The following is a 26,446-nucleotide window of genomic DNA, read 5'->3' as shown; positions in this document are numbered from 1 at the left end:
GAAGGGATATAGACAATGTCAGTTCTCCATGCCTTTCTCGCTGCTTGTTTAGCCGTGGGCCCACGAACCCCCATTTGTATTACATTTGGCGAGCCTGCCAGGATTGGCCAGGATTCTATGTTCTGTATCACAGTACACAGAATGGAGATGGCTGACACCATACTAAGGTAAGTGGATATAAAATGGTTTTGGTGATGACGATGGTGACGATGGTGGTGATGATGATTAGTATTATAATGATTACGATGACGACGACGACGATCATGGTGGTGCTGGTTACTTAGATGACGAAGAAGAAGAATGAATACGTTATGTCAAGTCGACATTTGACTAGTTCGAAGTGCTGCCATCCGTATGGTACACGAACTATTCTTCTGCTCAGACGAGCATGCCCAATAATGGTGGAAACATTTATTTATTTTAAGCAATAGGTAAAGAAACATCGCGGATTTCTGTTCACGAACAAAACACTGAAATACCAATGAACTGTAGCGCAAAATTAAGTGTTTAAGACATCTGTAGCCGGTGCAATGACGGTGCAAAAGTTTCAAAAGGCCAACGATCATCTATGGTGTAACTTAAGGCTGACTACGACATCTGTGGGAAGAAAACTTACGAGAAGGTTGTCGAAATTGTAAAAGAAAGAAAAAAGAAACGTTGCGCTACTAAAGGCGCAGATTAGCGGAAATACGTAACCTATTCTTAATGTACACGTCGTTTACAAGTTCTATCATTAATAACAAATTAAATGCGTATTCAAGAAAAGCGTTCTTGTTGAATGTAATACATACGTTTACGTACATACGTCCTGAGGCATGGCGCTAGTCATGGATGAACGCGCACATAGCTTTGAAATTTTCAACCTGCGAAAACAGTAGACCGATGTCTTCAGTGCTTCACTGGACCTTCATTGAATGAATGAATGAATGAATGAATGAATGAATGAATGAATGAATGAATGAATGAATGAATGAATGAATGAATGAATCCGTTTGTCACTAATTTTAACTGTTTGCTCGAGCTCATAACTCGACGACTAACGTGTGAAGTTACTTGCCTAGGCAAGTGTAAGTAGTGCAGCACATTGCGCGCGATTGCTTGCTGCAAGAGAGAGTGAGAAAACTTACACAAACACATACAAACAAGTATATGCACCAGAGGAACCTGGAGAAATGAATGAGCTGCCAAGGAGACAGGTGCTTACTGAAGCACTGGAAAGCATAGAAGAAGCAAACTTATCTTGCAGCAGCCCTTGTTTTCTTATGCTTTAACCACTGTTTCGTAACCGCAGGCAAGAAGCCTGGTCGCAAACGCACAAACTTTGCGATAAGTGCGGCCGAATAATTCTTCGTGGAATGGCACAGACACCAATGTTCGCTTGACAGTGCGTGTTAACTTAAGTCGTTGGTCCAACAGTGGCACCCTTTAAGCTTTATAGTTTCGACTGTCGCTGAGCCCATCTATAGTCGAGCAAGGCGCATATCGTTAGTGCGCGTCATTCTTCACCCTCCCTCCCACCCGGGACACTTCTCTCAATAGATAAACGCCAACTTGTGACGATGTCAAAGACCCTGTCTGTACGTAGGACCTCGTCCAGATAAGGGCATTTCTCCAAAGATAGTTGGCTGGCCCTCTGGCATGTCTCGGCACAATGGACTGCATCTCGTGCAGAGTGCTCGTGCTGCTGACGAAAACAATGCAGCGGCCGTAAAGGCCGATCACGGGACTTGGCTTCGGCACGCTGAGAAAGTGAGGGCCGCCAGGTAGCAGCGTCCTTGGCCCGTCGTTTTCGAGCGAAGCCCCTGCAGGTTCGTTCTCAAGCTCGAAAGGTGAGACATTCCGTACCGGCCTTCATCGGTAGACGGCTCTGACAGACAAGATCTTGCACGCGTAAATGTGGCCTGGATTGTCAGGAAATTCCGTTGGAATCTATGCAGATGCGTTGGCCATTACATATACCGCAGATGTGTGCCGAGTGCCGTGTGTAGGAGTACGCGGGGACATCAAAATTAGAAAGGAAAATAAATTCAGAAGAGAGAGGGAGATATATAAAGGGGGAAGACAGACATGTCAGGCAAAGCGCAGTATTTTGGGAAGCGAGAGAGAGAACTTTGAAAAAGGACATGAAGTTGGCCTACGATGGGGAAAGAAGACGTATAGAAAAAAAACATAAGCTGATCCCACGCACTGTGGGAATCGATGTAAGAGAAGTTTTGTATGCTGTTTACTTGGATTGACGATAATTAGCGGTGATTTGAGCGCTGAATTAGCGGAGAATTAGCGGTAATTTCTTCAGCGTTTAGTCCAATACGAGGGTGGCGAGTTGATGGTATACACGTTACATTGCGTGCACCACTGCTGTTTGTCTGCGAACACACAGGGAGACGTATTTGCTTGAGGCGTTGTTGTGCGTCATTGTTCATAACCATTCGCTCACATGGCACATCGCATCGTGGCAGAAGTGCACACAAGAACATTTACTCAACAACAGCTAGTCAGCAAGAGGACTGCTCTTGCGCGTTCGGCTGCTGGAAAGGAGCGTTCGGGCGTTTTACATACGCACGCAGCAGCGCAGCGTGCTTCAGCACCACGGCTATCGGCAGAGACGCTAGCTCCAAGCGCTCTCTTCAGGCTATAGACGATTGTAATGTTTACACTATGACAGCCCAGCATGCGACCTCTACATCTCAGCACCTCCATTTTTGTCGCACAGGAAAGCAAGCACTGCCCGCGTCATACGCACAAACTGGGAAACGCTGCCACGGCGGCGGTGGCCGGGGTGCGCGTAGGCGAGCGCCATCTGGGGATGTTGCAAGAAACCCAGTGGCGCGTGCGAGCTAGGCCGCAACAGTAGCAGCGCCTCGAAAGTCGAGAGAAGAGGCAAATCGCTTTAAAAAGGACGCTGCTCGGGAATTTCACGTCGGGAAAGGCTGCGACGAAGCAGAGAAACGCAGCTCAGTAAAAAACCAAGAACTGCTTGGTTTGTCTCAAGGCTAACAAGCTTACCCTTAAGAGGAAAGATCGAATCGTTGATGGGGTCAAACTAAGTTTTATTTTTAGGCGACTTTTTGTGGCAAGTAAGCATACTGACAGCTGCGACAGATGACATGAAAACTGCATATAATAGACTTTAAGAGCTAGTGCTATCAAGCTCTCGTGTCGAATATTTTGGTACGCACCATAGGGTCAGAATTAAAACTTTGTTTTCAACTACGGTTTCCCTCCCCACTGACGCCGTTCGAGATCGCTGTCCTGTACAATAAAAAAAAATGCTTACGGCCTTAACTGCGAAGGTGTTAAACATGGGACAAACCAGCATGCTTGAAAATTTTGCCGCGCCCGAGCTTAGGCCCGAGAGTGCTTGTCATTCTCGCACCCGTCAATTTCGCATCACTATTTAACGGCAAAAATTGCCCACTTACATATTGATTTATTTATTTGACCTTCCGGCGAATTTCAATGCCGGCTTTTTCGCAACATTTGATTGTTACCAAGAGCCTATTTCTTTTTTAACCAGCAGGATTATGCAGCGTTTATCCCTTTGCTTCCGCTGAATCAAACGCTATTATTAAAAAAGACACAACGTGCGTCGTAACTCATTAAATAATACATCCACAAGTCACGAACACATTCTACAAACAATGCATTCCCGTATTCAGGATATTAAAATGTCATCATCGCTACACCTCTATATACTGGAAACTCTTGCAACCCGTCGCTTTGGACATTCTCTTATAAAACTTTCCAACTTTTTTTGCACTTTGTCGTTGTCTGAGTGATACTTTTCTTACGCATACCGTCCGAGGTAGCCCGGACGGCAACGGGGTTCCGCTGCTGAACGACCGCATAGGTTCGATTCCCGGCCGCGCGGTGGGACGGAGACGCGGAGCGCAAAAAAAAAAAAAAAAAGCGGTCGCGATTTCCAAACAGCTGCTGAGCACATGCTCAGACTCCCACCCGCCTTTCACTTGAGGCGAAATGTAGAAATGTTTATGCAGTGAGATGGCGGTGCATGAAGGCACCAGGAGGGTCTCAAATAATCCGTAGCCCTGTTTTACAGCACTACTCCAGTTGCCACAGCTAACACATTTTGTTGGGCTAGTGCTGAAACTATATGTGCAGCGTGAGGACAAGCGGACAGAAACGAGACTTATCGCTCTCGCCTGTACAACTCGTCTGTCATAGCCTAGGTGTCTGCTTTCGGGCGCCAAATTCTATGAGTCAGTATAGAAAAGAGATGTCTGACGCGTGTAGAGAGGATCACATGTTATTTCACCATGATATGTAGCCACGCAGTCAAGCATTGTGATGCAATGCGCAATACCATAGAATGTATGATTTCTTTAGCGGCGTCTTTATCAGGCGAAAGTATGTCACCTGATGAGCCCAGTCCATGATCGCCCGACATTTCACGAGTCAGCATAACCAGCAGTTCCTTTGATTGAAAGAAAAACTGGCCTCAGCATTGGATTATGACGGGACGATTATAACGAAACGTTTATTATAGAACCCGGTTAGAGTGTAAGTTCAACCCACAGTGTGACTCAAATGTGTGAGAGATCAAAATGTGTGCCAGCCACAGCTGTCTGTCTCTCTCTCTTTTCCCGACGGCAGTAATTGTGTACCTGACCTCGCGTTCGGGCGATCGACCAATGACTGGCAACCTGACTTCCGCGTCAGTAATTCTTATCCGCACCTCGCTATCGCAGAGGTCGCTCTCGGCTTCCTCTTCCAAGGATTTCCCGTTGGCGCCGGTCGCAGTGTAGCGGGACTACGTCGCACACCGCTCATCGGCTTCACCCCGCGGCGGTCCGAACCGGAGAGGTGGAGGCGAAGCCACGTACAACAGTCGGGCATTTCCAACGGGACGCAGCGCGCGCAGGCAACTGCGGTGAGTGGATAATGTGGAGTACTCGCACCGTGCACTATCGGGCTAGTTCGTTGTTTCTATAGTGTGTATTGAGGCAGGATAGTCATAAAGGGCGCATCGTACCACTGCGTATCCACAGAATTCGCGAATCGCATTTTCATAGTACCAAAGGAAGCACGGTGCATAGGAGTGAAACGAATCGGGCGATAACGTGTTGCGGTTTGTACAGATGACCATATTCACGGCAGATGAAGTGATGTCTGTGAAGTGATGCCTACGAAGTGACCAAGTGGATGTTGCTTATGTTTCTGTGTTGCTTAGGGCGCTGATTGACCAATGTATTACCAAGGACGTCGACTTTTGTCCGTAGGCGCGCAGCGCTCGCCTCCTTTTGTCCCATCTCGGGGGCATGTAAACATGTATGAATAAATTGAGACGGAAATTGAAATATTTCGAAGAAGATGGAGACTCATGCAGGAACCATGTGAGGAAAAGGAAACACCTTTGTCCTCTGCCAACGTTTCAAGATCGTGCAACTGCCTTTGGCAAAATGAAGTTCTTTGTTGTCCAAGCGTTAGAGGGCCGAGGTGTCCCCTTGTCCTCCCGAGCATTGTTCTTGCGTCAGTCTTAGTGTTAAAGGAACAACCCCACTATAATGGAGACAAACAGATCTCAGATTCGTGCTTCTCGCTCCCCCTCTGCTTGACGACTATTTAACTGTTCCCTTGCAAGAAAGAATACAGATGATAGCGTGCACTCACACTGCGGTCCGTATTTTGTTGAACACTCCCTACAGTTCTTATGTTGAAAAAATAAGCACAAAGGGGAATGTACAGACGACGAGCGGGTGCCCATCACGCAGTCACCGGTGGTCGCAGCGGTATAACCGTGAAAAGCAGAAGTACGCCAAAAGGGCTTGCTGAGCCAATGACATCCCATAGCCGGGATTTCTGAGAACTTTTTTTAATCAACAGATCAACAGGATGAAGCTAGCGCTGACAAAAATGTGTAAAGGGTTTCAAGAAAGGGCAGTTGCGCAGCCACTTTTCTAAAATTTTACATGAGAATGATGCGAAACGTGATAAAATGCTGACAAATTTAGTGTTTGGTGGAACAAAGCCCAAGTAAAGCCAAATAGCGTCAGGTTAGAACGTGAGAAATATCCATTATATATAGCAGTTCACTCCGTTCCTGTTATGCTCCCTCGCTACAGTACATATTCAGGAGTCCGCGTTTCTTGAGATGTTCAGCCCAAATAGAGCTGCAGTTGTCGCTGTTTTCCTCTGAGAATGAGTAAGCGTTTCCTGCCTTTTGGAAGCTCAGTTTTGATGTTTTCCGGCACTACAGAAGCTCTTATATGCGCTGAGTGAGACTCTTGAACTGTGCAATTAGTTAAGGACACTAGGGATAAATTCATAAACACTATCGCATCTGCTATCTTTCAACCTCTGCAGAGGCTGAGATTTCTTTATACAGTGTGTCCATATTCTAATTTAGCTCTGTTCCCGTGCGAGATCATGTGGGTAAAAAATAAAGTTTAGATATAGCTCTAAGTTATTAGAGGCTACGGGTGATTAAACAGTATTTCATAAAGGCTGCCTATGGAGAATCAAGATAAAGTCGTTAGTAAAGGTTCTAGCACAAAAAGACGTACTTGAGACGTAGTTGCAGCAAAATATACTGCATTAGTGCTAAACATAACATACAGTGAACAATAATTGAATAAATTCGTTTCTTATTAAACTCCAATCTAAAATGGAGTTCTTTTAACCAATGCAGCGTTTCTGTTACACACAAGAAATAGTGTTTCCGGCAAGCTTGTTAGAAAATGAAGGCACTGCGGCCACTAAAGTGTCGGTTACCGGGAATGAGCCGTAATTTCCTAATGCCGGCAAGTTAGCACAAAAGCTCAAACACCCTTGCAATACTGAACCTATGACAAGAGGTACCTCTTAATTTGAAATGCGAGGTCCAGCAACAAAATTCCGTAAAAACATTTGTAACAGTTTCATTGTACGAAGTGTAGTTACTGCGGTGTTTGATGCCTAGCAAATTGATCGCATGTCCACAAGTTCGAATTAAAAAAGACAACTTCACTGGAATGTCGTTTACAATTGAACACAAAGTGATGGCGATAATTTCGGAGTCTCCTCACCGCATCAACTATGGCATTACTAGAAGCCTCCGGTGCTGCGACGGATCCTCCGGCCCCAAATACAAAGGTGCTATTATTATTGTCGTAAGTGGGGCCGATATACTAAACTGAAACGCGCACACGCGCCACTCGCTCTCACCTTTACGGCCGCTGTCGACGGTTTATCTTTGAACGAGTCGCATGAGATTTGGCCGGCGTTTCCGGGAGTCTCGAGCGCTTTCAGTGGCCCTCTCGAACATGCATCAAGCAGACGCTGTTGCCGTCGTGGCTCGTAATATTGCTAGGGTTCTTTACAAACCGTGATATACACCGTTTCTATCGGGGATCTCTAACTACATAAGCACAAGGGATCTGTGAGAAAAGCATCTCGTTTCCTCTCCTAAGTTCATAGCAGTTGAGGACACCAAAGTATAGGGATAATCGAGGTAATTTATTTATGCTCCATTTTGCCCTAAAATACTCGAATGGTAACGTCAGTGCGCACATAGCAACTGCTGAATTGGAGCCACCTCGAGGTATGTCTGTGTAGTATGAATCCTGACTTTAGTAAATGTCGAGGTTCCCGCAATCGTCGATAAAACACATCAGTGTTTCACAAACTTTTTCCCGGCGTTGCTCAGGAAATTTGTGCGAGAACAAGTATTCTGAACGCCAATCTATTTCTAAGCATTTCTACACATGCGTCGTCGGTTCGAGTGGCAGGATTCCTACTAAGCGAACATGCCGTAGTTGCCGACCCTCTTTATTTGTACAATTTAAGCCTGTATAGACACGTTATTAATTAGGGCGCTTATTTTTGAACTGATGATATTTTAATAAAATGAGCTTATGAGCGGTCATTGTACAGTTTAAAATGTCTGCTGTTGCCATATCACTGTAAGGAGATTGCTGCATTGGCCAACCGACCCGGAAATCCTCTGTCGACCCTGGCGACAGTGGGCGGCTTGCCTGTTCCGGCGCTCATGTCGGTTATGAGCGCTCGTCTTTCTCATCGTCTCCGCAAGGTTCTGACGCCTGCCGCATCATCTGTCGTTCGTGCTGCCGACGGCGGTACATCTTGCGTCGCTGGCGTGCGTACTGCGCGTGTGAGCTTCGCTAGCCACCAGACCTCGATCATCAGTTCAATTCACCGTCCTGCACCAGTGTCCACATGAAGTCATCCTCGGCCATGACTTCCTGGTACCCATTCTGCACTCATCGACTGCTCCTCTGGCCTTTTACAGTTAGGATTCCCTTTGGTGCCCCATTTCACCACCGAGTCAGCACTGCGTTAATTTGTCGCTGAGATTTTTCGTCTTCGACGAGCTACCGCGACGTATGTCACATCGACCTCAGATCGGCCGGTTTGCGACGGCGTCTAAGGGATCTCTCCTTCCCTAGACAATTTCTACTCCCTTATTTTTAATTATTGCAGACAGAATCCGGTGAAACAACCGCCCTACAGGAAGTGACTTTTCAAACTTGCGTATCGCGGAGCCTCGGAGCCGTAGAGTTTGCTACAAAAATTACCACAGGGAGCTGTGGCTCTAGCGTCTAGGCGAGCTGCAGGTATGGCTGTCCAGCCATGGAGCCTTATTGGCAGTACGTAAATTTAGCTAAACTTTGTCCTTTTGGCTCCACACGGCTTTGCGACATTGAAAATTGATCATTTCAACAAAATCCGTCATAGACGCAACAATTTACTATTGCATGCTGTGTTTATAAAACTATTAGTGCATGAAAATTTAAGAAGATAAAGCGTAATAAATAATGTCGTCACGAGAACGTTTGCAGTCACACGCATGAAGATCAGAGAAATCATCTACCAACAATCATTCCTATGATAACGGAACGATCGCAACGCCAGAGTTTATTCTAGTAATTGTTTTAGGAAACTTTAATCATAGCTACATGAAGGCAACAGACAGTTCATATGCGCACATCGTTTTAGTCCTTGTAGTCACGCGCGTTCTCGTTTTCGGTGTATCACAGTTTTTGTAGTACAAGCTGCAAATAGGTTGTAAGAGGCTTTAAGTGGAGCAGGTCGTATTTGCTTGAAGCGAGAGTGCGCTGCAGACTACATTGTACTACAAATCCCATCTGTAACCTGTTACCAAGCGCCTAGCCTCTTATCTGCCGAACGCGCAACGATTGGTCCATTCTCCCGAGGCTTTCACCATTGGCCGCGTTTGTTTCCTTGAACGTTATCTCTGCAGTGGGACCCAAGATAACCTCGCGGAGGACGCAGTACGCGCTGGAGAATTGCATGCAGGTACAGCAACGTGTGCAGCTTTTTTATGAACGTGCACGAAGGTTGCGAAATTGCAATCGACAACGCACACAAGGAACTACTTGGCACTCGACGAATAATTGTCGCATAAGCAGAAAAGTAAAAACTGCGAAAGGGGCATTATACATTCCATATCTAAAAGGGCTAAATGTAAGCGCAAAATCATCGTTATTGTGTCGTCATCTTCGTGGCAAAGGCAAGTCGTATATATCGTCGAAATTGTCGGTGCTGGTCAGAGGCATTTCGCCTCCTTGTTCCTCCATATTTTCTTTATACGATTATCCACCTCTAAAGTGCTATTTGTTCTACCTCGTATTAGGCATAGCTATCTTATTTCGTACTTCTTGCTCAGATTATGTCTAGCACATCAGGGTGTCAGCATGTGATGGCGGCTACAAATAAAATTGTCCATGTCACACGCAGTTGTGCACACCCCGCAAGCTTCTGTTGCTTATATATGCTTCGGTATGCCTCACGATGCAGCCTAATCAGCTGTACGAGGCTCAATGTGTGACATGCGCGTTTCACCGCATACGGCACGTGACGTTCTCGATATCTGGCTGCCTTTCTTTCCTTGAGATTCACTGTACCTTCACTGTCGTTATCGCCGCTGGCCTCAGTGCGGCAAAATTTCAGCATCCTTTGGTCATCTTCGTCACGACCTTGGGTACCCTTAATTTGGATAAGACAGCATGCATCGCTACAAGCTAGCGCAAAATTGTCTTCTGCTGTAGCCGCGCGGTCAGTGAGCAGAAGCCGCTCTTGACAAAAAATCGCTACTGGTAAGGCCAAGGTTGTTCACCGTACCGAGAGTTTCACGGTTCGCTTTCTGCCACATCCAAAAGTTCACAGACTGATTTTCCAGTGTCCAATTGCTGGTGACGGCACTGCATTTGTGCGGTCATTGATGGTGACCCTAAATAGCAGCAGGTCATGCTCTGATACTCTATTTTATGCGAAGCATATTACGAGGGCTCAACCCAGCTCCTCAGGCGCGGCGGTGACCATGAAATCACGTGACACCGTGACGTCACGACAGAGGAGAAGTGGCTTTGGCTCAACTCTTGCAAGACGGGCTGGGTGGGAATCGAACCAGGGTCTCCGGAGTGTGGGACGGAGACGCTACCACTGAGCCACGAGTACAACGCTTCAAAGCGGTACAAAAGCGCCCTCTAGTGAATGCGGTGTTGCCTTAGAAACGCACTGTTTCTAAGGCGTGCGTCTCTTGCTCAGGCGCACATTTCGTTGCCGCGCCGAACGCTGCTTTGCTCGACGCTCACCGCGTCCAATGCGGGGCGCGTAGTCGCTGCCCTGTAGCCCATTGTCTTACACCCCTTGGCGGGTCGACGGGAACGCTGTCGCGTTCCACTCTTGAAGGCGAAGAAGTAATGCATGAGTTGTTTCTTCGTCTAGCCGAACCAAATATAGCCAAGCAACAGCAGTTCACCAGGCTAAACAGTGGTTCAACAACTAAAATAAAGGCTAGTATGCTTCGCATCCTGGGCTTAACCTTACCTAAGCCACAGCCATTTTTTTTTTGAAGACCTCAGAAGTGGTCTCGGAAGACCTTGGAAGTTAAAGTGCTTTGCTCACAAGAGATCCTGATTTCCGGTCACCAGAAGTAGTATGTTAACAGCATCGACCTAAATCTGACACTGGAACATTTCCTCAGGGCTCCACTAAGATAGCGCAAGCGAATGCCGGCAGGACATTCAAGGCCACCCACGAGACAATGGTTGTTGCACCGATTTAGAGTTTGAAAGTATGGAGTCCTGAGCTAAGCACGTTCTCAGATTGCAGAGAGTGGCCATAACGATGGCGATTTCTTGAATCGATTGCGAGGTCAGACAGCCTGGCCGTCATAGGGCATTGAAGGTCATAATGGGGTGCACAGAAGAGCGAGACAGAGAGACGCTGTCTTTAATGAAGAGGTGCTGGGTGAAAAATACAATACGCACGTAATGATCACACAGACGACACATACATCCTGTACATGTCCTTTCTCTAAAACTGATAATAAAATCTCCGTAAGGCCTGTATATTTCAACAATGTAAAAAGCGTTTTCATCGCGCGCCTCACTCATCAACTGGAGTAGCAGGCTAGGCGATCAGCCAGGCTTACATCTTCAGCACGTCCTTAAAGCTTTTATATATCTCTCTCTGGCCAGTGTGCGACCTCTTGCAGGCTGCTTTGTTAAGCTGCATCCTAGTGCTCAAACATTAAGGACTGAGTGCCGGCAAAAGGAATAACGCTCTTGAAATGTAGTCGAGAAATGCTTAGCAAATGAGGTGTTCAAAGGAGTAAGGTGGATCAATCCATCCTTCTTAAATACTTATAGCCGGGGGCATGTAGTGATTTTAGCGCTCCGTGAAAATAAGATCGAGCTGAGGTTTATATTCTTCGGAAAAGGGCGTTTCCAGCGGTGGATTGACTGCGACGAAGGAGGTCAGCCTGCAGCGCAGCAGTTAAAACTAGGCTACGAGTAGCTTCAAGATTTCAATTTCCTGCTTGAACTTAGTCCAAGGAGCGGGAAGGGGGTGTAAGGGAGCACGCAACGGCAAGTAGTGACCCTACCTGTTAACACCTAAGCGTTTTCGATCGACCAAGTATGCCACCTTCCTAAGTTACATTCCATGTCAATCCCGCTACATCGCTTTACTTGATACCTTGTTGTCTTGCCGGTAAGAGGCTTGCTAAATCTAGATTCTGGAGTGATAGAGCTCCTCAAGAGCACCCATTTACGCCAACTCATGGTTACACTGGCACTACCAGGAAATGCCGCTTTTATCTGGTAGGCTACTTACACTTCTTGTGCGATTTTCGACCTGCTGTGTCGGTATGCTTGTTCAGCCTATCCGCCAGTCAATAAAGTTAGGGCAAGGGAGATTGATAGCGCATTGCTATAACGCCATAAATTTAACATCACAAGGTGATTCCGCAATCTGTGGGTCTCATATGATCCACTCCAACTCGTTGCTGTGAGCGAAAGGCGATATTTCTCTGCGGTGCTGTAATTTTTTTAGTTGGCAGTTAATGAGCAATTCCGAAAGCATCAAAATACGACCACATTATATTTTTTTTTACAATACCCCCACAAATCGGCGATAGAAAGGCGAAATATTCAAGGTGCTCTCTAACACGAACTAGCACAACTTCAGACTGTTCACCAAGTACTGTTTACAACGAAATTTAAATCCCGTGACACTAACTGCTTGCGCGCGCCTGCTCCTGTACAACGGAGTTTCACTCGCCGACATTCATTGAGAGCCCGATTAAAGGACGCCATTCTAAGAACAGGCCTGTCGCGATATGCAGGACCTAGCATGCGTAGGCGACGATAGCGGCGGCCTTCTTGCACTGTTCACAGAGATTCTACATCTCGTATCGATCCGGTTTTGTCAGCGCAGCCGCCGCAAGTGTTTTCCGCTTTGCGCAAGCCAAAGCTGTGTCGTGCGAAGTGTTTGCGCTGGCTGCGTTCTGTGAGAGGCCGCATGTACGGCAGCACGAAACCCTCTCCCAGTGTTCTCAACTACACGCGCGCACCATTGTCACAGCTGCTGAGGCACTGTGTCCTTGAACCTATGTACAAGCGTTTACACGAACAAGTGATATCGCTTGCAGAACTCCGAGCTGCACCGGCTGCTGTGGACTGTCGTCATGCTTGGCGTGTTCTGGCGGTGCCTCGTCACGGGCCTCGTCGCCGGAGTCGGTGCCCTCATACTGCAGTACCTGTGGGACATACTGAAGAGATGCTTGAGACGAGATCTCCCGCCGGGCCCATTTGGGGTGCCGCTACTCGGCTACCTTCCATTCATGCCGAAGGATGGCCACCATGGCATTGAGGCGCTCAGGCAGAAGTATGGCAACGTATTCGGGTGCGCACTCATTTCTACCCTCATTTCGAAGTTTATTGCGTACGCGGCATTTCTGGCAATATGAGTTCTTCGGTGAAAAAAACACTGATAGTTAGCGAATACGTTACGCTTCCTCTTGGCAAAAATGAACTCGTGTGTTTATGAACAGTCTTTGGCATGGGATTGTTCGTCCTGCTCTTGAATAATATAATAAACAATAACTTTTGTCCTTTATTTAATAGAATAAAGCCGCAGATATTCTTTGTGTCTATGTTCACATGCATCATTGCCTAACTAGTATTGCGTCTGGAAAGATGAGATGTTGAGTAAGGGTGCAGCAACTTTAGCTCAGCTCGTGTTCGTGTACGGTCTCAAAAATCGCGAGAAACCAAAATATTATTTCTTTTTCTGCTTGTAATAAAGAAAATCACACTTGGTGGTGCCTGAATACTACAGGCGGCGACATTCCCCAGGAAGACAAAACGCGATATCAGCTAGGGGCGTTAAGGTACCAAACAAAGGGCAACAAGGAATAAAAAAAACACGGTGTGCAACATTCAATTAGTTGGAGCGAAATCTTTTGAATGACAGCGTGCTTCACATGAGCGTCACATATTTGGAAAACTTGGGACAACCGAAGGTAAACATAGTTGACAATTTTAAATGGAATAACTTTTTTCCGGCTGACTAGATTAAATATACGAAGCCTGGCCCCGCTGCGCTCGGAAGTAATTCGGGATACTGTTTTGTGCTTAAGCCAGAACGAATAATAGAAGATGCGTTTCACGCAGTGTTCACCTAGGTTGCCGGTACGTGGTGTTCCTGTGCGACTTCGGCTCAATCAAGGAAGCCTTATCGCAAGACTCCCTCCTCAACCGACCCGAAGAGTTTCCCTTCAAAGTCAACGAGCACTCGCAAGGTAGGCAAGAACAAAGCAGCTATATCGATTTTCACATTTTTCTAGCAGCTATGTTGTTGAGGCTTCGGTGAACATACTGGAGCAACTAGTTGCCTAATGAACCAGCGCAAGTACGCGGCACAGGGATAAATAGGACCGAGACTGCCATTGAGGACTGTGCTCTCCCTATTACCGGCCACGAGAGTTACCGCGACTGCAAAGAGAGTTGTCCAAAGGCTCTCTAACGTGCAATGTGCGTATGTGCTCTCGATAAATACGAGGACAGCAGACAAAGCAAGTGTCGTTGGCGCATTTCGTCAAGTGAGCATTGTTTAAGGAGCATATCTTGAGACCATGGACAAAGCCAGGATGTGCTGGTCAGATGATAAAGACCACAGTTGGGCGTTGTTTCTGCCTAACAGTATTGCTGACTTGAGACGTGAACCATTGAAACAATGTTTCCGGTAAATGTGCAAATAAGTGCCCTCATCTAGTCCACCGCCTCAATTTTTCCCGCGTACTTTTCTTTTTTCCTGCACAGAGCTGTCCTTGGTTGTCATGTTCACAATTACTTTTTCACGCTGCGAGCTGGTTAGGCAAAATCTAAATTCTAAAAGGCCTCTCTTGTGTTCAGTTAGCTATGACGTGTCTTTCCGAGTTCGTGCGGAAAACATCATCTTTCAAAAGCAAAACCGTTGGCCATAAAATTATGTTCCGCCTTTTACAAGTCACTTGAACTGAGAAAAACTGTAACGCCAGGATTGGGGAAGGGGGGGAGGGGGGGCACGCTTACGTTTATTGAAACCAATAGGTTGGCACGGCGATTTTGGTATTGAATCAGCAGTTCGTACATCCACTGTTTGACTAGAATAATGTAGACGTCCACGACCAGTCATCGAAATCATCAATTAATGACTTTCATGATCAATCACTCAATCATGATCAATGACGCGTATACGGTACCCTTGAAATGGACAACACAAAATTTTAGGGTGCGCATGAATTTCATTCAGGCAAGCTTCGACGTGCTCGTGCTGTATAGGCTGATGAAAAAAAAAAAACAGTGGTTCGCACCATGTTGGGCAGGAGATAGCTAAATCCCATGCTGGTGAATATGAAAGATGATAAGTGCTCTCGTGCACAAATAAATGACAGAAAAAGTAAGCGATAAACAAAACGAGTGACAGTGATAGCTAGTGATGTGCGACGCATCTCTTGTTTCTTCGTGCATATCATTCATAATTAATGGCTATTACCAGATATATTGACAAGAGTACATTGTTAATCTCACATTATTCGACAAAAAGTAAATGCACCGAGGCATCCCTCACCGTTGCTATAGTCACTAAATAAGAGTACAGGAACCTTAACGTGTTCAGCTATATGATAGCAGTTTTATACGTATTGACTAAAGCAACCATCATGCCCGTGCGAAATCATTTTTAAGATCTGTGTAGCGGCAGTCGTTTGTAGCCCGTTGTATTCCTGAAATACAAAACCTTGGGCTGAGAGTCTAAGACACACGTTTTCTAAAGTTGCATGAAGTACTGGCTGTGCTTTCTGACTACATTGCCCGCCTCCATCGGGCTTAGGTGTACCCCACGTGCAGCTTGCTTATTGAAAAACCAAAAGAACTTGAGATGCCAGACAATCTTGTCAATTGGTTGCAAACATATCTACAGAATCGCAGACAATTTGTAGGATGCGACGGAATTGGGTCTGCTTGCTTGCAGGTTCTGTCCGGTGTACCACATGGGTCAGTGCTCGGACCCCTATTGTTTATCATATATATCTACGATATTGCTCAACATGTTGATGAAGGTATCACTGTGAAGTTGTTTGCCGATGACTGCGTTATTTACTCTGTCATTAAGAATTTTTCCTGCCAGCAACTACTGAATACTAATGTATGTAAACTGGCGGACTGGTGCGAACAAAGGGCGATGAAAATTAATTTCTCAAAAACCGCATCAATAACAATTACAACTAAAAAACATCCCTTACAATAAGTTTACAAAATTGGCGATCAGGCCATAAATCCTGCTGCATCCATTAGATACCTACGTCTAACAATTACTACCAATCTTAAATGGGACAGACATATTAACAAAAGATTCTCGAAAGCATTTAAAAAATTATGCTACCTACGCAGGAAACGTAAAACTTGAAGTCTATCGCACTCTTGTTCGACCAGTCCCGGAGTATTCGTGTGTGGTGTGGGATTCGTGCCGTGCCAAAAATACCGAACAGGTGGAGCGCATCCAACGTCATGCTGCCAAGTTCATCTCATCTGATTATCGAAAACGTTCATATGTTACTGATATGCTAAGGCAACATAAGTTGCAGCCGCTCCAGTTACGCAGGCAGATCCGCAGGTTGAAATTCTTGTAGTTGCTTTATCACAACACAAGAGGATTGTCACGTGAATCATACTGACCTCCTGCACCACAAAGATCATCAAGATTAAACCACACAAAGGTGATAAGGCCATATTATGCCAGAATTAAACAATTCCAAAATTCACTTTTCCCCTAAGCAATATCGAACAATGGAACCACCTGCCTGCTTGTGTTGTTGAATGTACTAATGTTAATACTTTTGAGCGTTCTTTGCAAACTCTCCTTTTGTAACCCTCTTCTGGTTGGGCAGCATTGCTGCATGTAGTATTTTTAAATTAAAGATCGCCAGACGCCTTTCACTTATGTACCCTCATTGTGCAGGACTGATTGTGTTGAATGGACCCCTATGGAAGGAGCAGCGCCGGTTTTCGTTGAAGCTCTTCAAGAACCTCGGCATCGCAACGCAAGCCATGGAGAAACACATACACGTAAGGCGGAACTAAGCAGCGCCGTCTCAAACTCGAGTCTAACATATTTTTAAAATTCACGAGCAGAGTAGCCTTCGTCTGGCTTCGAATATTCTCAGTGATGTCATTTTACTATTCCTCAATTCTAGCGCCATAAGAGCAGATATTATGGAGCAGACTTTGCGAACGCCATCGTGCAGCGCGACGTTTCCCAGCGACGTCAATATAATTTTTTTTGCTACATAACTACAAACTCTGTTGTTTGTTTGTGTTTATTTGTTAATTTTGTTTCTTTTTTTTTTTCTTTCTTGTGTGCGTCCTGTGTTCTGCCATAGTCATATTGTTTCTAGTTCGCACTTGGTTGTCGCACGAAGGACTAGAACGGGGAAGCCAGATTCAATGGCACGTGTCCACTTCGTGTAGATGTTGCAGGACGGATTCATACAACTTATGCATAAGTCAGAACACCTATTTGTCAGGTCTATTGGTCCGTATCCTGGCTGCTCTAAGTGACGGAAGCTACAGAATGAAAATGAGTAAAGCACAGCGTATGAGCTGGCTTATTTCTGTATGTAGGGTTTTGAGACGCAGTTCAAAAATAAGGCCGCGGGTCTACTGAGCATTCTTCGGCTCCGCACGTTATGCAGCCGGCGGTGCGGTAGAGTTTTGGATAAGTTTGTTCTCCCCCGCTATTCTCGATGACAAATAATCGGACACACTCAAGTACTGCTGCTTCAGTCGTGCTGAAGGTTCTCAACTTAGCGTGCCCAGAGGGAAGAACTTCCGACTTGAGCACTCACCCGTATGTTCTCACACATCTCACGCATGCACTGAAAGTATTGTTACTGAAGCAGCGCAACTTATGTCTGACACGTTCACGCACTTAAATAAAGCAGTAGTTGCAATACAGCGCCTGTGTATGTCCTTCTTACCTGTGCGTGAATGTGTCAGATTTAAGTGCACTGCTTCAGTATTATAGCTCACCAGCTGGCCCATCAGTATCTATCAAGTACTGCTAATGCGCAATCATTGCAGGAGGAGCTGTCGTACCTCCTCCGCGAGCTGGAGTCAGTCAAAAGCGGCCGCATCGTGCCCACGTCCGTGCTGACGCCCAGCACGTCCAACATCATCTCGGCTCTAGTGTTCGGCCGCCGGTTCGAGTACGACGATCCCGAGCGCGTCTACCTGGACAAGCTGATCGAGGTGATCCCAGCGCTGGCAGCGCAGGTTTCGGCCATCAACTTCTTTCCCTGGCTTCGCAAGCTGTTCGTCTTCTTCCGTATGGGCGCCTGCGAGCAGCTAAGGGACGCGCTTGTCCGCAGGGAAGATTTTGCCGAGTGAGTGCCCGCTGATGCACGGTTCCAGTTTTCTGCACCGCGACTGAGCTGCGTGCATGGAAACACGCTCGGTGTTTATGAGCAACACAAACGCGTGCCGCCGGGAAGGCGTGTCGTGCCTAATTCGACCATGCAATGTCGTTTATCATGGAGAGAGAGAGAGGAGGGGATTTCGTTTACAGGAAAGACACAGGCATGGGCTTGCGTTTTCACGAGATGCTGCTCAATGTGAAGAGCCCGTTCTATGACACCTGCGTCATCGGCACAGCCACACTAGATATCGTAGCTTCCCGTTGCACTCCCTGTACTACAATATCCAAGTGGTTAGAAAATTTATCAACGAGAAATGCGAAGGTCTTTTCTTGGCGAAATAAATAAATACGCAGCTGACAGCCTGCTTTCTTTTGCAGATGTAATTGACCAAGTGAATGAGCAGCCTGCACGACAGCCTTTCCTGTAACTGTATGTGATGCCTCCATAGCATCGTTGTAAAGAACGCTTTGAAGGTCACTTTGTTTTTAATACGCTCGTTAATTAATTTACAGACTATGCGCGCAGTCTACAATGATCTAAAGGCATTTTACATGTGACGGTTCATTAGTAGACAAGGACATGAAGAGGGGAGAATGAGGATTAAAAAGATAGTGTTCGTGTCGCCATGTTGTCCTCCGGCCTCTATTCTCGCATGCATACCATTCGATTAGCACATAAGCACTTCCGCGGCAAGGTATTTCTTATATCAATTTTTTAACTTTGCTTTAGGAGCAGTTCACAAGATGTGCTATTTGTGAACAAGGCCTTAATAGGGGCATATACGTATTTTTGTGCCACTTCAAACGCCAGTGATGCCTGATGCAGGTGCGGAGACGCACCTGGTAAGAATGAAGAGTTGAGCGCGCTAGATGAAATCCTGTCCGGTGCATTTCTCCCGAAGTATACTGCATTTGCATCCTATCTGCATGCCTCCACAGAACAAGAAGAGCTTTAAAGCTTCCTGCTTTCCTCTGCGTTCCAGCTCCAAGATCGACTTCCACCAGGACACATATCAGGACGGCTTGGTACGGGACTACATCGACGGCTTTCTCAGCGAAATGAAGCAGCAGGATGAAAGAAGCAAGACGTTCACGCGTACGTACATGCCTCCCCCCCTTCCCCTTGACACTTCGCACCTTGCGCAAACAAAACATATGCCGCGACTCATGAAAACTACAAATTACTGTATGTCCTGCCGCCATATAAGGAGGGCACTTAGAGGTGGTTGTCGTAGTGAGCGAAACTGCGTATACTAACGGTGAGACTATGACGCAATCTTAATTTTGTTATGTTTAAGGCATTTGTAATTTTATTGAAACACCTCTATGCTCTTGCATGGGTTTTGTTTTGCTCGGTTCCTGTATGTGTGACGTGCCCTGGTTGCCAATGTTTGAGAATGCAGATAGTGGCCGAGTGTGATGATAAATTTTTGTATGTGTCGATGATGTCGAAATAAAAATAAATGATTGATTGATTTTACTGTGCGATTGCCACAACAAGAGAAGTGATGAAGATGCGCCACGCAAGAGCATAGAGTGCACTTCTTGCTGAATACGCCTGAGTGGGCCCTCTGTAATAATTGGCTTTTAGCTATTCATGCGCAGGCAGCTAGTAAAGAGCTTGCAAGCTGCAGTGAAATTTTCCTTGGACCATTTCGGCGCACATGACAAAAGTGCTCGTTCAAGAGGCATTAGTGGCATTAAATCACGCACCAGAGTGTTTGTAATTCTTCAAAGCTAAACAATAATTTACACATTTCACTCTGCACCCACGCCCAGCGCAAGACAGACAACAAAGTTTGTTCGCTCCTCGATTGTAGTTGTTCGGTGTGAAAATTCGTGTGAACTTAGTTGTGTTTTCTGTAATTATTATTACTCCCCTAAAACTGAAATGGTGCAGCTGGAAACGCGCTGCTTCCAAAGTCGTGCAGCTAGTTGAGCCTATCTCTAAGTGCGCCTGCACTACTGGGCACACTACTGCCTAATCACTGACTAAGGAGTTGCTGAAACCGGTCCCCTACAGGACGTTATACGTGGGCAAAAACAGCGCGTTTCAGGCCCCACTATATATGGATAACGGCACGCATCGTTGCATCGATTCGCAGGCAACCTGCTCAAGGGCAACGTGGCGTCCTTCTTCGGTGCCGGCAGCGAGACGGTGCGCGCCGCCATCGAGTGGCTGCTGCTCATCAGCGCCATGAAACCGGAGCTGCAGCGCCGCATTCACGCCGAGATCGACGCCGTGCTCGCGAGCGGCGAAAATTCGCACATCTCCTGGAGCGACCGCTGCCGGATGCCGTACACGCAGGCCTTCATGTGGGAGACGATGCGCTGCAAGCCCGTCAACCCCCTCAGCCTTATGCGATAGTCAGTATCTGAGCGCTCTTCGCGGCACCCACCTTATATGGAAGATCAGAGCTGAATGTCGACAGTCAGCGCAGTGCTTCTTGCGCTCTTCATGCTCGGCTCGTCTTGCGTGCGACAGGCTCGTTGTTGTTGGCACGCCCGAGTTTCTACGCTCGCATTGTTGTCGCGACATCTCAAAAGCGCTATCGGGAACGTGACTCATCTTATGGAGCCGAGTTCTCCACAGAAAGTATATTTTTCTTTTAATTAGTCGTTTTACATGCCAAAACCACAATATGATTACGAGGCACGTCGTAGTAGAGAGACTACGGATTAATTTTGACCCCCTGGGGTTCTTGAATGAGCACCCCATGCACTGTGCACGAGCGTTCTTACACCGCGGCCTCATCGAAATGCAGCTGCCGCGACCGGGATTTGAACCCGCGCCCTCAGGCTTAGCAGGGCAACGCCAAAGCCACTGTATACGCCACCACGGCTGGTAGGCAGAGTTTGCCATTTAACGCCTTTTACGTATTATTCAAAATGCTCGAATATAAAATTTGCGTTCGCAATTTCTTCGTATGGCAACATCAAGTGCACGGCAGATTAGCAGAGTCCTTTGATAAATACTAGTGCCAGCAAAGCGAGTATTTCTCCCGCAGTTGTGGAAACCACCTCTCTGCACATGTTCCTTCCACGTGCAGCTGATTGTGTTAAATTTGGAGTGTCGTCCGTTACATTCTCGTTTCTTCGGCGCAGTGCCTCCACAGACGTGAAGGTTGGCAAGTACGTCATCCCTCGTGGCAGCGTCGTCATCGGATCGCTCTGGTCCCTCTTCTACGACCCCGCCTACTGGGGCGACCCGGAAGCATTTCGACCAGAGCGCTTCCTCGCCGACGACGGCACACGGCCGCAGAAACCGGAGCGATTCATCCCGTTCTCCTACGGTAAATTCTCTTCGGTTCAGGTTATATGTGGCGTCCCGCAAGCGAAAGAGAAAAGCTAATCGATTCGTCATTAATCGTCAACATATATGACCGTCCTGAAGGCTTTCACTCGTACTACTTATTTCCTTTACTTGGATGAAAATAAACAAAAGAGCTGTTGCTGTCTGTTGGCGACGGCTGCACCTTTTTACTTGGTTAATAGTATAATATAAAGACATGTAAACAGAATGCCATTATGTATTTGAAAGCACCTCATTACTAAGATTTAATCCCGACACCAAAATTTCCTTAACGCACCAGTATCTAGAATAATACATACGTACAAACCATTCTGGCTGATTAACTAAGTCAATGCGAAGCATTTTTCCCCTGCACGCGGCGCAAAGCCCGAACGAACTCGCGCCCTCGCCGGGAAGCGCTCGCTCGAGGAGCGCCGCGTGCGCGGGCCGCGACGGCCCGACGAAGTACGATCCACAGGCGGTCCTAGACGTTGCTCGCCGCGCCAAATTCGTCTTTGGCAAAGTGCTTTTGAAAGTGCGCGTCTGTGTCCCGCAAGTGGCGGTCCTCCAATCGGCATTGTAAGGTATCTGTATAGCGCAACCGAACAAGGACACAAGACGAAACGAAAACAAGCGCTAACTATCAACAACAAAAACTTACTTCCGTGATCAGTCATACTTATACCCCCAAACAACCACGTGCACAGCGATGATATCAACCATGAAGATACACTTACGTACATGACGGCATGAAAACAATCTAAAACCCGTACATCAGGAAAAGACCACAAAAGGTAAATGACATATCGCAAATGCGATCAGCCTTCATGCCATGCTCATGCACTATACCTTTCTACTATGACCGACCAAAAAGCCCATATCGCCACCCTCGTCGACTCCAATCGGCGCCGCTTGGTCTCGGCGGCCAGTTCAGCGGCCGTTCACTCGGTGCGCCGCTGTTCTTCGCCCGCGCGTCGCTTCTATTCTTGCTCGCGCTCCACGACCGCTACCATCTGTTGCTTCGCCTCGTGCCTCGCCACTTCGGTGTAAGAATCGCATACCTCTGCAGTGCCTTTGCACTCTTGTGCCACTTGATACTTTCGAGAGCTCACTGTCGTATCTGCAAGTACCGCTACTGCAACCTGGCTACGTCTATTGGTGGCGCGCGCACAGCGCAGCAATCAGAGCGAAGCCAGTGGCGGTGTGCGAGCCGGCGTGTCGGGGTGCGCGCGCATCGGCGACAAACTCAGTGACTTTGGACGGCATTACGTTTGACCTTGGCCGTGACTAAAGAAAAAAAATTATAGGCATTCAAAAAAACTTCGTGGAAGCCAATGCACCGAATTGAGTTTACGCTTCTACGCACGACAAGCACGTTGCTCACATAAATTCCAGGTTGTGTGACGAATGAGTGAGGTAATTTAGCTTTTGCGTTATTTCCAAGTTCAAGCAGCTTTTGCGGTCAATTTAATATATCGTCCCACTTATTCAGAAATGCGCCGCACTGCACAACTATAAAGTCCACAATACTTGACTGACCGCTCTACGCTGCCTGGCATTTCGCGAGTGCCAACTCATTTTGCTTGCTGTCATGGCTTTCATTGATTGCTGCTGATAGAATTGTATCGGCATGAGGCTCATAAAAAGCACGTGCATAGATCTTACTTATACGCTCTCGTGAAGTGATGTAATCACTGGCAATAAAAACGTGGATTTCTCAAAATACTGAGGCCACATTATATAGTAGCGTCTCACGACCTAATCAATGCCTTCCTCAGCATTTTCCTATTTTGCAAAATCAGTGACTGGGTTTGTTTAGATTTGTTTTTACAGTGTGAATGAACATAATGTATACGTGCAGTCTCTTCCCCTAGAGATGGTCACAAAATGCCGCGTGCCTCGATGCTCCTTTCAAACAGTTCATAGTTACTTCCTTATACACTACTTTCACTCTTCCAGTTTGTTTCTTCTTAATCGTTATGAACGAATGAATTCAAGCGTTTTACGTGCCAAAACCATGATTTGATTATGAGGCACACCGTGGTGGGGGACTCTGGTTAATTTTGATCACCAGGAGATCTTTAACGTACCTCCACTCCACGCGACACAGGCGTTTTTGTATTTAGCCCCATAGAAATGCGGAAGCCAGGATTTGATGCGACTTCGTGCTTAGCAGCGCAACATATAGCCGCTAAGCCACCGCTGCGAGTGTCTTCTTAATCGTGTTTCATTGCGACCTCATACAACGCATCTTCTCGCAGGCAAGCGGGCGTGCCCAGGAGAAGTGATCGCCAACATGGAGACGTTTCTCTACTTCACCACCATCCTCCAGCATTTCACTGTTGAGGCGCCACCAGATGGCCCAAAACTTGTGCTCGATGAAGTACTCGGCATCTCACTGCGACCAAAGCCCCAAGAACTCCTCTTCCGACCACGAGAACTGCGAGTCTGAGCGGACATTTACTCGCAAAAAACGACCTTCAGTTGCCGACCTTTGCTCTTTTTTTGTTCCTGCCGTTCCCGACACCAAATGTTCGTAGCACATGGTGTTTAGTGACAACGCGTGTCTATAGAACAGCGACTGGTGAAAGGGAATGAACTTGTCAACATTAACACCCCTTCACCCTTCCCCCTGTACAGGGTAGCCAACCGGAACTGCCTCTGGTTAACCTCCCTGCTTTTCTGTGCATCCTTCTCTCTCTCTCTCTCTCTCTCTCTCAACCTTAACACCTTATTCGTAACATGTTATTTGTTTTTCGATTATCATCCCTTGCAGTCTAAACCGTTATATTTCGCCCTTAGCTTATTTGCCTCTCACACATAGACCCCTATACTATAAATGGTTTTTGTGACCGTACACTTCTGTCTATTCTCGCTTCTCGCATTTGCGCTTTTTGTTGCCACCGTAAGAGCTACGTGTGGTGACGAACGCGAGGTCACTCGGCTTCGCATTTCGGCCATTTCCTGGCGCAGGTAAAGCACGAAGGCGTTCTGACAACAGGATAGATTATCGGGTACCCCCCCCCCCCGCCCACACACACACAGGGGGAGTAGTTCTGTTAAACTGCCCTGCCATTTCGTCTCCCCCTACTGTGGCAGCTGGCTGCAAGTCTCTTTTCTGCTGATTTTGTTCATTACACTACTGTCCCCAACCTGAGTGCCCACAATATACATTTAGTTTTATGCCAACAGCAAAGAAACCCGTGTCTGCAAAACTTGGTATTCGAAAATAGTATATCATAGTGCATAACCTCTGTGCAAAATACGAGGGCCAGGAACACGCACACAAAAAAAGAAAGTAAGTGGGGGTGGGGGATCCTAATGATTCTGCTATAAGGCTCAGCACAGAGTGTACATGGTACGCTTCCAAGGATTCCAGACATAATTTCAGGGTATGCATTCAAGTCTGCTGGCTCTAGCGTTGGTAGCAAAGTGAACTATGCTTACGAGAGTTAACTTTCTCTTTTTTCTTCAACCCCTGGCGTCAAACATGATGTTCAGAATTATATTCATTCAAACATTCGATCTTCCCTCTTTTACTCGCTCCAGACTCTTTCAACTTCCAATTAAAGCCTATCAACTCATATTTCATGTTACCAGACGTCGCACACTCAAATGGATCACATTTTGTTCCTGCACTGCTAAAAAAAAATAATGAAATATCGTTTCACAATAGTTATATCATGTGTGACCTGTAACTTGTTATCCGCACAGGTGTGGTACACTATTGTATGTGTTGAATATGACAGATAGTTTAGCCTTGAATTGTGCAACATTGCCGAGAACGCATCCGACTAACAAGTTTTAGAATGTACAGCACCATTTAACGCTCCTAAGTCAGTTGTGGGCCAAATATCTGTTCTAGTAGACAACGTCACTTGCTACGCCCGAGATCACGCTTTTGTTCGCTGTGTTTCCGACGTGCATTTGGCGTATTTTTTGTCTTCAACGTGAAAGCGCGCAACCGTTGCACATCCTGTCACATACGAGCTGTTCACGGTTTGTTTCTTTGCTTCAGACGGGAAGTCACTTTTTCTCCTTCGCTTAAATGAATGCCTCGAGGGGCACAAGTCCTAGTACCACCGTCTTGCATATGCTAGCAATATGGCGGTATACAATAAACTGTTTATCAATGAGCAGGGCATCTAAGCATGCATAGTAGCACTCGCTCCTCTGATCAAGTGGCTACTATCAGCCATCTTATGTAGGAGTGTGCTGCACAAGAAGATGCCAAAAAGTAAGCATTATCCGCATAAAGGTACGGCCTCACCCGCGGAAATAAGCGCACGCAAAGCCGCGCGCTAAAAACGCGCGCCGTGAAAGGTACTTTCGCGGCAAGAATTCTCTGCTGCGCGAGGATGGGTTCCAAACCCATTTTTTTCGCGGCGCCGCGTTTCCGCAAATCCGAGCGATCCAATCACAGGCGCCGAAGTCGTCACGTGGGCGGTGAGACCAATGCTCTTTCCGCCGAGCCCGACCGGCGCGCGCGCAGTGTTTTCTCGACGGGCTCCATTGCTGCGCTGTCGTTCCCGAGGCATCTCGAGAGAGGGCGAGAACTCTCGCCTGCCCGCCGCTCTCCGCGACCGCGAATGGGCAGTGGTGTGGCCTTCGGAACGCAGCGCGCGTTTTTAAGCGGGCCGCTTTGCGCGTGCTTACTTCCGCAAGTGAGACCGTACCTTAAGGCTACATTTGTCTAGAAATGGACAAAAAAAGAAAGGATCACTTTCTCAGGGTAAAGCTTCGCATGCGTGAGCTCGACAGTATTTCCAGTCCCTTGGCGTCATACTTACGCCAACCACGTTATATGTGACGCACGTGTTACTCACATTAGCGATAAAATAGGTAGCGTTATAGGTGCGATTTCACGGAACGAACACTTATTGCCCACTGTATGTTTCTACTCTGGTTTTCTGGTTGGAGGTGACACCACAA

The 26,446-nt window shown here is 46.9% G+C and overlaps 2 protein-coding genes across 9 annotated transcripts in view; one reads left to right on the top strand and one right to left on the bottom strand.

Annotated features, from left to right (window-relative positions):
* The window catches only part of LOC135916344 (fibulin-1-like), a 183,767-nt gene that overhangs the window by 109,951 nt on the left and 47,370 nt on the right, over positions 1-26,446 (bottom strand). The window lies entirely within an intron of this gene.
* LOC135916346 (cytochrome P450 2J4-like) lies at positions 1,702-25,650 on the top strand. Its single transcript, XM_065449698.1, has 10 exons — positions 1,702-1,829; positions 4,710-4,891; positions 12,917-13,170; positions 13,941-14,068; positions 16,768-16,874; positions 17,889-18,190; positions 19,206-19,318; positions 20,328-20,589; positions 21,328-21,515; positions 23,776-25,650. Exons 3-10 carry the CDS (start codon positions 12,953-12,955, stop codon positions 23,964-23,966), a joined length of 1,509 nt encoding a protein of 502 aa, XP_065305770.1. The 5' UTR covers positions 1,702-1,829; positions 4,710-4,891; positions 12,917-12,952; the 3' UTR covers positions 23,967-25,650.

This window comes from Dermacentor albipictus, chromosome 5 (assembly GCF_038994185.2).
Source record: "Dermacentor albipictus isolate Rhodes 1998 colony chromosome 5, USDA_Dalb.pri_finalv2, whole genome shotgun sequence".
NCBI classification, from domain to species: Eukaryota; Metazoa; Arthropoda; class Arachnida; order Ixodida; family Ixodidae; genus Dermacentor; species Dermacentor albipictus.
This window is presented reverse-complemented; position numbering and strand designations above follow the sequence as displayed.

Bases quoted from the DNA above. Each gene is read 5' to 3' on its own strand.
- LOC135916346 (XM_065449698.1), top strand. From the start codon at position 12,953: ATGCTTGGCGTGTTCTGGCGGTGCCTCGTCACGGGCCTCGTCGCCGGA. The intron at 18,191-19,205 runs GTGAGTGCCCGC...TCTGCGTTCCAG, and splicing joins CGCAGGGAAGATTTTGCCGA to CTCCAAGATCGACTTCCACC. The intron at 20,590-21,327 runs GTCAGTATCTGA...TCTTCGGCGCAG, and splicing joins CCCCTCAGCCTTATGCGATA to TGCCTCCACAGACGTGAAGG.